Source organism: Polypterus senegalus, chromosome 7 (genome assembly GCF_016835505.1).
Source record: "Polypterus senegalus isolate Bchr_013 chromosome 7, ASM1683550v1, whole genome shotgun sequence".
NCBI classification, from domain to species: Eukaryota; Metazoa; Chordata; class Cladistia; order Polypteriformes; family Polypteridae; genus Polypterus; species Polypterus senegalus.
In genome coordinates this window covers 123,528,173-123,540,761 of record NC_053160.1, presented here as the reverse complement: position 1 = coordinate 123,540,761, position 12,589 = coordinate 123,528,173, and the positions used below count along the sequence as shown (strand labels likewise).

The window sequence follows — 12,589 nt, the reverse complement described above, 5'->3', positions numbered from 1 at the left end:
GGACTGTAGTAACTACAGGGGGATAAAATTGATGAGCCACAGCATGAGGTTATGGGAAAGAGTAGTGGAAGCTAGGATAAGAAGTGAGGTGATGATTAGTAAGCAGCAGTATGGTTTTATGCCAACAAAGAGCACCACAGATGCAATGTTTGCTCTGAGGGTGTTGATGGAGAAGTATAGAGAAGGCCAGAAGGAGGTGCATTGAGTCTTTGCGGACCTCGAGAAAGCATATGATAGGGTGCCTCGAGAGGTGGTGGTACTATATGAGGAAGTCAGGAGTGGCAGAGAAGTTGAGTTGTACAGGATATGTACGAGGGAAGTGTGACCATGGTGAGGACTGCAGTAGGAGTGACGGATGCATTCAAGGTTGAGGTGGGATTACATCAGGGATCGGCTCTGAGCCCTTTATTATTTGCAATGGTGATGGACAGGTTGACAGACGAGATTAGACAGGAGTCCCCATGGATTATGATGTTTGCTGACGACATTGTGATCTGTAGCGATAGCAGGGAGCAGGTTGTGGACACCCTGGAGAGGTGGAAATATGCTCTAGAGAGGAGAGGAATCAAGGTCAGTAGGAACAAGACAGAATACATGTGTGTAAATGAGAAGGAGGTCAGAGGAATGGTGAGGATGCAAGGAGTATAGTTGGAGATGGTGGACGAGTTTAAATACTTGGGGTCAACAGTAAAGAGTAATGGGGATTTTGGAAGAGAGGTGAAAAAGAGAGTGCAGGCAGGGTGGAATGGGTGGAGAAGAGTGTCAGGAGTAATTTGTGACAAACGGATAACAGCAAGTGTGAAAGAGTAGGTCTACGGGACGGTAGTGAGACCAGCTATGTTATATCGGTTGGAGGCGGTAGCACTGACCAGAAAGCATGAGACAGAGTCTGAGGTATCAGAGTTAAAGATGGTAAGATTTGCATTGGGTGTGAAAGGGATGGATAGGGATAGAAATGAGTACATTAGAGGGTCAGCTCAGGTTGGACGGTTGGGAGACAAAGTCAGAGAGGCGAGATTGTGTTGGTTTGGACATGTGCAGAGGAGAGATGCTGAGTATATTGGGAGAAGGATGCTAAGGATAGAGCTGCCAGGCAAGAGAAAAAGAGGAAGACTTAAGAGGTTTATGGATGTGATGAGAGAGGACATGCAGGTGAAGGGTGTAACAGAACAAGATGCAGAGGACAGAAAGATATAGAAGATGACCCGCTGTGGTAACCCCTAACGGAAGCAGCCGAAAGAAGAAGAAGATGATAAGATGATTACTCTGTCTGAAAATTTTCTTTATTCAATTTTCAAACCATTCAGTTAATTTATTGCATGCTGCTAAGGCAGGTCATAAAAATACATTATCTTGCACATAAATTTTAACAATGATAGAAGTTGTAAAGAATTGGGATGCACTGGCTGCCCCAACCCGACACAGACAGGCACAGGCACTATTTCCATCCAATCAAGCTCATTACTGAGGGAAAGAACCCAGCCACTAAACAGTCTCTAGGAACTGATACCCACAGACACAAGCAGCACACAAAACACTCTCTCTTTTTCCCAGACTCTTGCAGTCTCCTTCTCCATGCCTCGTTGGCAGGTTTCAACCCTCTTTCTTCTGACTCTGGCTCCCATATGAGGTGGGGCTGCATTCTGCACCCTGGGAGTACTTCTTGTGTTGCATCCTTGTGACCCGGGAATACTTCTGGGTAAGGCGGGAGCAATGTACACAAGGGCTAATCAATCCCTGCAGCACCCTCTGGTGGTCCTACCAGAGTGCAAAAGGGCTGTAGCAAACTCCAACTCCCAGCATGCCATCTGGGAATCCATGGCAACCCTGGGGGGCTGCCAACTAATAGTTCAGTGTGTGTAATGCCCTTCATAAGTCACCTCCCCGTCCTTCCATTCGGGAGGTGTCCCAGCCAGGGAAGAATGCCAGCCGCATCTTACAAAGCGTTGAAGTCAACAAAATAATTAAAATTAGTTTTACCCTGATATTATATTCTTACTTTATACATCTGCTTGTACCAGAGAGCCTAAGAACACAGCAGATTGTGGGCCGTTTTAAAAAACATCTAAAGACTTTTCTATTTAGGAAAGCTTATTAACAAGAATGCTATAATTATTGTTGTTTTATCTCTGTTTTTATCTTGCCTTGCCTTTTTTTAATCTTTTTATGTTACACTTTGAGAGTTACTGCTAATGTAAAGTGCCCTATAAATAAAATACATTATCATTATTATTATTATTATTATTATTACCTGTGTTTCTTCAGCCAGGAATTAATTTCGTGGGTACAGGGTTGTTGACACACACAAAAAAAAACAAAAAAACACCACACACAAACATATAGAGCTTGGTTATATGGCCAAAACTGTTTATCACTGTTACCATAATATATTTTTCAACATCATTCAAAATTTATAATTGTTATATTCATTGCATGATGCTCAGGTTTCAAGTTTAATAGTATTTTGAAATAAGAACATACCAAAAGACTTAATATTATGCTGTGAACTGCAACACAAGATAATATTAAATTCTGATAATAAGTATAAATAAAATAAGAAAATAAAAATCGAGATTTTGAACAACTTTTGGCAATTACTGTTAACAACTAACCACATTTACGAATTTAAACATGTAGAAAGACATTAATCTGACTTTAAGGCAACACCTTATCTTAGTCCACTACAAAAGGAACACAATTAAATCATTTTACATGTGAACAATGGAAGAACTACACCATATTAGCTTCGCATACTGACCAATAGGAACATTTTTCATTTACAGATTTTTCACTGGAATTCCTAGTCTATTACCTCTGGCTTTGGAATGCTCTGTGCCAGGATGCAATGCTGCCACCTGTACTAAAGACACAATCCTAGGAGGAACTGTTGCAAGACATACTGGAATCAGTAGCTGGTAACGTGTTCATAAAAAATTACCCACAATTGTGAAAAGGCTATCGAAATAATGCACATCATAAGTAAAATAAGTCATATGGCAGTAATTATCAGTGGTGTTGATCAGTGAAGAAGGCAGCAATGTTTATTTGCTGTGATATGTTTAAGTTTTGGCTTGCAATAAGCAGTAAGCAATCAAACTCACTACTGGGTCATTGTAAAAGAACTAAACTGACGTTTCTGAAACGTTCAATCAAAAAATCTGCAATGTTAGTCTGCATTCACATTTTAACAAGATATCATATTACTATTACAAATACTATGAATATTTTGTCCATAGTGCCAACTAACAAATGTGTTCCTCAGCCCATTCTTGTCATCCATGACTATAATCACATTTATCTTTTGGAGCTAATGAACATTTTCACGAGTACTGCAAAACTAGTTTCTTATGGAGGTACGTTTTCTGTCTTTTCAATAAAATTAGGCTAGGTGCACCATGCAATTTCACATGTTCTAATCAACTGAATTATTTTTTTACATTGCTAATTTCTGTGCATGTTATTAAATTTATACTCCCTTTAATGTAATTTGAATGTACTGTATTTCATCAAGTTTTTTTTTACTTATACACCTAAAACATTTTAACAGCTATAGCTATTCATATATATTTTCTACTATATGTAAATGCCACAATGGTAGTTATAGTGGTCAGTTTACTGTGTTATTATTGACAAAAAAACAATGTCAGTGTAGCAACCATAAATCCTTAAAATATACTTAATATACACCACTATTTTAATTTTAAGATAGAAGATGAGTTAAGAATGTAAATTTTGATCGGTCTAGCAGCACAGTGAATTATGATGACATTAACATGTTTAACTGTTGTATTTTCTCTGTCCAACTGGCTGTTGTGTCTAAAAAGATATCACCCAAATGGCATGACAATTATAAAGATCCTAAAGGTCAGCAGATAATGACCTAGACAAGGAAGAAGTGATAATTTGTACAGTTAGCCTGGAAGATATGCTTTGCAGAGGTGTCAGTATTTTTGAAATAATAGACTAAATCTGTTCCATCCTGAATTTAGTGTGGATATAAAGTGATCCATTGTTTCTGTGTTTGTGATAGGCTCTCATTAAAGCCCTACAAAAAGCTTAGAAAATTTCTCTACAGAGGTCGAGAAGGTGTTTATGCATGGCCTAGTATATATTCTGAGGCATGTAATTTCAAGCAAACAAGCCCTTTCTTTTTTCACTATCATTATTCTTTCCAACAGAACATCTTTTGGTTGTAGTGTATTAAAATAAGGACATAAACTAATTATTAAGCACCTACTGTACATTTTATATAAACTGAAATTTAAAGTATATATTATTAAAACAATTTCAGTATTCATCAAACACCTCCTTTTAAATGTATCCTACAAGTACCACAGAGGTCTCTCTATTGTAAAAAAAAAATCTTGGAAGGAGATGATACGTGATTTTCTCAGAGACACTTTAATGTCCCGTGAGAGACACTTTAATGTCCCACAAGACAAGGCAGTGAGACAAAAGGACAGCTGCTGTACAGGCTTTTAAATGATCAACATGCAGTGCGACACGCAGCACAGCACAAGCAGCAGCAAGCCAGCAACTGATCCGACCGCATCTTGTTAGCGTGCCTTCAGCCCCCCCCACCCCTTCACAACATGACCGGCAGAGACGTGAAGTGGCTGGCACGAAGCGTGCCCTGAGAATAGGGAGCCAAGGCCTTAGTATTCTAAATATTACAAGGTTTGTCATTATGCTTCTTACACACATGAGTCTTCTCAGATAGGGTTAGAAAATAAGTTTTTAGGTTTGTTTAACAGCAAGAGACAAACATTTGATATACTTGCATTGCCACAAAAGGAAGCACAAGTACAGCATTGAGACATTTGAACTCCACTTCATTAGTGTACCAGTTTTATCTCATATGTCTTCTGTCCTTAATGTTGTTACTTCTAAATATTATAAAAAATCACTACCAGAACATTAAGAACAAATTCATTTGATTAAGTTTTGATGTAAATACAAAAAGAAGTTTTATGTTAACCAAATTTTCTATGAATCACAGATGTCACAAGGCCCTAACTTTTTGCAGATTGTTTGCATCAATAACAGCTAACATGTTCCATCTACTTTTTTATTCTTTTATATATATTGCAGTAGACATAATGTAGTTTTAACAGACCAATTTACTGTTTAGTGTGTTTACTAAATTTTGTTTTCCTCGGTTGTGCACTTCAAGAATTTAAATGAAACATTTCTAATGTTAATTGTATTTTATTTTACAGGGTTACACAATTTATCCAGAATAATTATAGAAAAAACCCAATTATTTCGAGTAATCACAATGCTGAGTATTTATTCTGCTTTTCCTTCTGCTGACTCAATAAAATGTCATACAGCTTAAAGATAAAATTTTATGATTTTTACCTCAACCCCCCACTTAAAGAAGTTTAAACAAATTGTACATCAGAAAGATCCAACTCCTTGCAAGCTGAACATTATATTAGGTTCTCAGACTTGATAGACAGCACTTTAAAGTTATAAGCCATTTGACGTTTCACATAAAATTATAATCAAAGTTCAGCAGCTAAATCAATTACATAATGCAAAATCTGTTTAAATATGATTGGCAAATTAAAATAAAGGATATGACAAGATCTTCTTAGATATGACTATCTTTGGAACTTTCCACTCTTTGAGCTGGATGGTTGTACCTTAGTTTTGTTTTCTCCTAAGTAGAAAGCTGTGAGCCTCTCGTAAGGCTTCCTGCATATCCTGGTACCCTGATAACTGGCAGGCCTTCTCCAAGCCCAACCAGCGATAAGCTTGATGCTCCTTTGATAGGCATATTTCAATGTTGTTGTCTCTCAACTCAGCCAGCCAGTACACAACAGTCTTGGGTTGACTGCGGACCTCATACTGCAATTCCTTTTTGAATCCATCAATAATTTGAAAATCCATGGATTTTAGTCCTGCTTCTTCTTCGGTTTCTCTGAGAGCAGTCTGTAGGTCATCCTCTCCAGGATCTACATGCCCTGAAGACAAAAGATACAACATTAATATGCTCACTTTGAACTAATATTTTTAGTTGTGGGTTGTTCTGCAAAGTAAAGTTCTGGATTCAATAATATGGTGTTTTACCATGAATTATTTCTCTTTCACCCTCCATGGTTCAAAAGACTACAGTGGAGAACTCTGAAAGAATGATGAGCCAATGCCCCTGTAAATGGTTGGGTATACCACACTACCTATGCCAAGGCATCCATTCAGGTTCCCAAATAAAAAATTTGCTGTTTCTTCTGCGGGAGGTGTTACAGTAAAAGGAATTTGGTGACACTACACCCTCTCTGCTTAACATGAAACAAAAGAACTGGGTACAACTTGAAAGTACAACATGCAGTCCCGACAACCTTCATCTCCATTTTAAAGATATGTGGTAACTTAAAGTAGACCATGACTCTGAGAAAGTAACTTTCATTTGAAAAATACCAAACTTATCCTTTAAGCAATTTTTTAATGTTTGCAGTATTATGCTGAGGCTAAACTTATGGATACAAATAAGTATTAACAATGGCTAGGAGCTTACCGTAAATAAAAAAAATTGTATTGCTGTGGATGGACATGGGCAAAAAGTGATTTAGCCTCTGTATTAACTATATTTTTTGATTCCTGGACTCTTGGTTTATAACAAAGTGAACAAATGCATTTTTTTATGAACAAAAATTAAATTAATTTATAATAGAAATAAAAAATATTTTGCCTTCATGGTAGTCAAATGCTAACATTTTATATTGCAAATATAATATTCCTGAACTGTGTGTTGCCACTTCAGCTTTCTACTGATAAGGTATTTATCTATTTGTTTTCAATGTAGCATAACAGGATCTGAGGATCTGAAATACTTATGGATGATGTTAACCTTTTGGGGGTGTCCAGTGATGACGACCATATGATGTCTGAAGAAGTAAAAACTGAATATTTTCTTCTGGCTTTGATGATGCTTGAGAAAGTCTTCGGTAAATGATAAGCCCACAGGCTCTTAATGCCATATTGATCTATAGAAAGAAGAATTAAGATTAGAAGAATAACACTTTTAACTTTTAATTACTGCTGTTAAAGATTAATGTGACAAAATGGCAACATGTACAAATACAGTTTATATTTAATTGTTTAATTCCCTAAAGCAATATATTCTTCTACAGTCCAGATACAAAATGTTTAAAGCAAAATAGGAAAAGTCTGCCTCTAGATTAAGGTTTTTTTAAATTATTAAAAATAATATATATCAAATTTAAATTCACGGTCACAGGTACATTCTGACCCTTACAGTGTTTTCCAATTAAAAATATAAAACTCGGATCTATATAATCTTTTTGTAAATAAAAACAGGGTAAAATGGTTTTAAAATGTTACTTTTGTTCAGAATTAGGAGTGTAGTAGTTACTTAGAACAGCCCAATTGTTCTTATTTTTTTATTATGAGTAATGAATTAACATAAAGCACCAATTACTACTAAAAGTACATAAAAATGATAATGTGCTAATTATTACTGGGACTGATTGCCTCTCTCGCTTCTGTCAATTCCAGGGTAGGTGGAGCTCTCGCAACTGCTCTGAAATAGAAAGAGTGGAGGTCAGAATTGCACATTTTTATTCTCGTATTCTAAATCAGTTAATCTAAATGTAGTTTCGTAAATCAGACTCCGGAACACAAAAACACGCCTCCCGACACTGCAACAGAGTCTCTCCAATTACCTTTGCACGCATACACAATACAATTATCATAATGTGTTACATTCAGTATATAAAATCAAAAGTCTTATCACTCGCATCTTCATTTAAAGGATATTTAAACTGATACAGTGCTAATATAATGAAAAATAAACAAAATAGTGATCATAAATTCTTAAATTGCTTAACAAATGTGGGCATAAGTTTTTGTTTACTATTTCTTAACAAGTCCGATACCAAACTAAGCTTCAGCTCCTCACTATAAGACACGTAAAAACACTGTTAAAATTGAAGTCGGTACACTTACAGACAACTGGACTTTTACGTCAGTTTATAAAATAACGATATCAAACATGAAGGCAGTTCACAAAATTTAAAACACTGTGCGTTAGTATTTTGAAATGAATACAAAAGTGTATTCCAACCAAATCGTCTCACGATTCAGAATGCTTTCTTTTCAAAATAAACATACCTCTATGCCAACTTCCGGTCAGCCTTTGTATCAAGACAGTAAAAGTGTGAGTTTTTAACCAGATGTATTTAAACTGTCACCGGATCATTTTATGAAGTATTTTATAGCGTTTTAAACTTACCGAGGTAGCAAGTCAGAGGTTAATAAACAGATATTACAGTACACAGTCAAAACTGTATTCAGTCATACTTGGGCTTTTATTTTGATATCTATGTGTAGCTGTAGGAAGGAAGGCAACGAGATGATCCGGGTTAAACCATTCAACTTTGTGGGTAGAGTTTGGTACTTCACCAATAAAATATTAAATACAAATAAATTAATGTTGCCTTTCTAGGACTGAAAATTTAACTGATGCTTAGAAACACAAATAGTTGTGTTTTATGTTTATTTTAGAATAATGTCTTTATTTGGAAGAAAATAAATTTACCCTGGATATATTACGGGTGTCAGTTTCCACAAGTGACTTTAATAGGCATATGGGTGGCGCAGGAATAGTCGTGAATTCACATCAACAGTGAATTCCGAGGTACTGGCTACATAATGCAGCTAAAAGTAGAGACGTGATAAGGACATGCTGCTGTACTTGCCAGACAATCACACGGAGACCCTTTGAATAGATTTATTTGGAAAGTTACCACAGTGAATAAATACTGGAAGTAATGTATGAGGGGCCAAACAGGCCATAAATCATATATTTCTGTGTGTAATCTATTGGTTTACGTGTGAATACTATTGGTTTATGAAGATTTACTATCGGTTTGCGTGCATACTTAATTGGTTTGCCGGCGTACGATACTGGTTTCATTCATATGAACTATATTAGTTTGTGTCTGTATATTATCCGTTTGTACGTGTATGTCACTGGTTTGCATATAAACTATATTGATTTGCGTGTGTATATCACTGGTTCCAGTACGTTTGTTATTGGTTTGTGAGTGAACTGCATTGGTTTACGCTTGCATGTTATCGGTTTGCGTATGAATTATATTGGCTTGCGTTCTGTGTCGGTCTAACAATGGATTTGCGTATGCACTATATTGGTTTCATGCACGTCTTATACTGGTTTCATGTGGGTAACCTGTCGATTTTGCGCTTGAACTCTATTGGTTGTATGCGTGCACTATATCGGTTTCGCGTATAAAACATATTGGTTATGCGTGCGCACCCTATCGCAACTCTGTGTATGAACTATATCGGTTCTGCGTGTGAACTCTATTGGTTGTTCACGTGATCTTCAGAGGAAATGGGCGGGGCAAGAAACAGGAACTCAAGGGCCGGTAGAGTCATGGAGTGTAAAGAGAAATGTCTAGGAGACGCATCTGCGTTTAAGCGGCACTGTATATTTTTTCCGCACCATACGTTTGCGAAAGGACTTGGTGGTAATTATTACTATTTAACAGAATCTACCCTTGAGTCTGTAATGAACACAAGGCTGAAGTTAGGTACGTATTCGGCCGTCTTCTTATTCGGTCCCATCTACATGCTTGCTTGCAACCCGCAGCTGTACTTGTTCACACAGTATTTGCAAAATTGTTACTTATTCTAAAGGCAAAATATTCAACATTTACGATTGACGTCTTTATGCAACATAACATTTAGTTACTACTAGTTACATTTATTATGCCCGGTGACCCCGCACAGACAGGTGAAGTGACTTGCTCAGGGTCACACAGTGTCAGTCTCAGAACTTGAGCCCACGAACAAAGGGTTGAAAGTGCAAAGCCATAACCGAAATGCTTGCACATCTGTAACGTGTATATTAATTCACTAAACGTGTCCATTCTATGAAAAGCTAAACATTTAACATTTAAGACCTGCATGGGTCAGTTACATCATATTGGGCCACCTTACCTTTCACAGTTTTGTGAAAAGACAGATGCGTTTTTTAAGATGCAGCGGAGTTTTGCTCTGCCCAGTGCGAGTATCAGGGTGAAACTGACAATGTATTCCCACTTCAAGATCAGATAAATGGGATTTACTGTGATATTTAATGGGCACTGTAAAGTGTTAAATGGCGTTGGGCCACCTTAATTTTCATAGTTTTGTGACATTGGCATATATGAACTTGTCCAGGACAGATTCCTTTGTTAAATTAGAGTTTAACAATTTTGACCCGTGCAGGACCAAAATGTGGAATATTTATTTTTCAAATAATGGATCAGTCTGTAATGATGCCGATTAATGTACACGCTGTAGAATATTTTGCATCACTGTTATAATAGAATAAGAAGCTGCTTTGCAAAAGCTGTGTGAATAAGTAGCTGACTGCAAGCTTATACTGGGAGTAGCTGGGAGTGAATAAAATGCCAGCCGAATGCAACCTAACTTCAGCCCTGTGATCATTTCAGAATTAAGGGAAAATACTGGTGAAAAGAATTACCACCAAGCCCTTTCACAAACATACAGTGACGTGCAAAAGTATTCAATCCCTTTAAAAGTCATCCTAATTTTCTGCATGACAAAAGATTTGTCCACATATTTATCCATTTGTTTTTTTTAATGTGAACTCTTGTGTTGTAACAAAACATTATCAAACTCCAAATAACTTAACTAAAGAAAAACTCCAAAGTGATTGTTTGCTTAAGCATTCAAGCTCAACATATTCATACTTTGTCAAGAACCTTTTTGCTGCAGTAACAGCCTTCATTCTTTTGGGGTACGTAAATATGCCCCAGTTCTGCACATTGCTCAGGCGTGATTCTTCCCTATTCTTCTTGGCATGATTTCTAGGTACCCTCTATGTTGGTGGGATGGTATCTCTGAACAGCAGTTTTCAAACAGTGCCCCAGATTCTCAACAGGGTTAAGATCAGGGCTTTGACTTGGCCATTCCGAAACATTCACCTGTCTGTTTTTGAGCCATCCCAGTGTCACTTTGGTCTAATGCTTAGGGTCATTGTCATCTTGAAAGCTTTAAATTCATAGTAGACTGGAACGAGTTCACTTCCAATATTGTGTGGTATTTGTGCCCATCTATTGTCCCTTCAACTCTGACAAGATTCTCAGTCCCAGGACATGAAAAACATCCCCAAAGCAAGATGCTGCCACCACCATATTCCACTGTAGGTCTGGTGTTTCTTGTGGCATGGGCAGTGTTTGTTTTATGCCACACATTCTGTACCTCTTTGAAGTCTGAGAAAAAAAGTTCTATTTTAGTTTCATTTGACCATAAACCCTTCTCCCCACATTTAACTGGAAACACGCCATATGTGTTTTTATGTGGACCATCATAAGGAATGGGTTCCTTCTTGCCACCTTCCTGTAGAGGCCTGTTTAATGGAGAGCTCTTGAAATTGTGGACCCCTACACCTTCACTCCAGTTTCAGCCAAAAAGCATTGCAAACATCTTAGAGTGACGTTTGGATTTCTAGTTTCCTCTCTCCCGTTGATGTCTAACTTTGATGTTCAGTCTTCAGGGACGGCCTGTTCTAGTAAGAGTCAGGGTGCTGTGATGAACCTTCCACTTTCTGATGATGGATCCAGCAGTGCACAATGGGACATCAGACTCTTGATATTTTTATAGTCCTTTCCTGCTACCTTGTGCATTTCAATAACTTTGTTTCTCACATTAGCAGAATGCTCCTCTCTCTTGATTGTTTCAGTGACTGTCCAGCAAAGACTACGGCCTCTACGAAGGGGTCTTTTATAGCCAGAGAGAAAGGAGCACCTCATTATGTTTAATATGACTGTCAAATGTCTGCCACCTTTGTAATTAACTTGTCATTGGTGTAAACCTGGAGCTTCCAAAGCACAACTGCAGAGGTTTAAACACTTATGTAAACACTAACTTTGGAGATTTTCTTCTTCAATTAAATGTCTACATAAAATAGTTTATTTTGACTTTGGAAATGTTTTGTTACAGCATAAGAAAAAATACAGAATGAATAAATATGTGTACAAATATTTTGTCTTGCATAAAATTAAGACAACTTTCATGGGGATTGAATACTTTTGCACGTCACAGTATGTTTGTGAAAGGGTTTGGTGGTAATTATTTTTAAGTTAGGTTCACATTCAGCTGCCTTTTTATTCACTTCTAGCAGTCAGCTACTTATTCACAAACCTTCTTCTATATTAACAGCAAGGCAAAATATTCTACAGTGTGTACATTAATCCGCAAACTGATCCATTATTTGAAAAAATAAATATTTGAGATTTTCAACCAAAACTTGAACAGGTTGAAAATGTTAAACTCAACTTTAACAATGGAATCTGTCCTGGACAAGTTTATATTATCCTAATTAATATACATGTTGTAGATGTGCAAGCATTGTGGCGCAGTGTTTAAGACTGCACTTTTAAACTGAGTTCGTGGGTTCAAGTCCTGATAATGACACTATGTGACCATAAACAAGTCACTTCACCTGTCTGTGCAGCACTGGGCGAATCTAACCAGTAGTATCTAAATGTTGTATGTTGGATAAAGGCGTTAGTAAATGTAGAATATTTTGCCT

General features: G+C 37.0%; 1 protein-coding gene across 2 annotated transcripts; it reads right to left on the bottom strand.

Annotated features, from left to right (window-relative positions):
* Positions 1–5,192: 5,192 nt before the first annotated feature.
* nudt2 (nudix (nucleoside diphosphate linked moiety X)-type motif 2) lies at positions 5,193–8,355 on the bottom strand. 2 transcript variants are annotated; one of them, XM_039759236.1, is made up of 4 exons: positions 8,258–8,355; positions 7,485–7,546; positions 6,854–6,989; positions 5,193–5,969 (listed from the first exon to the last, which is right to left on the bottom strand). In XM_039759236.1, exons 3-4 carry the CDS (start codon positions 6,981–6,983, stop codon positions 5,650–5,652), a joined length of 450 nt encoding a protein of 149 aa, XP_039615170.1. In that variant the 5' UTR covers positions 6,984–6,989; positions 7,485–7,546; positions 8,258–8,355; the 3' UTR covers positions 5,193–5,649. The 2 variants fall into 2 exon arrangements, with proteins under 2 accessions (XP_039615170.1, XP_039615169.1); XM_039759235.1 differs by lacking the exon at positions 8,258–8,355 and adding an exon at positions 7,972–8,125.
* Between the last annotated feature and the right edge of the window lie 4,234 nt (positions 8,356–12,589).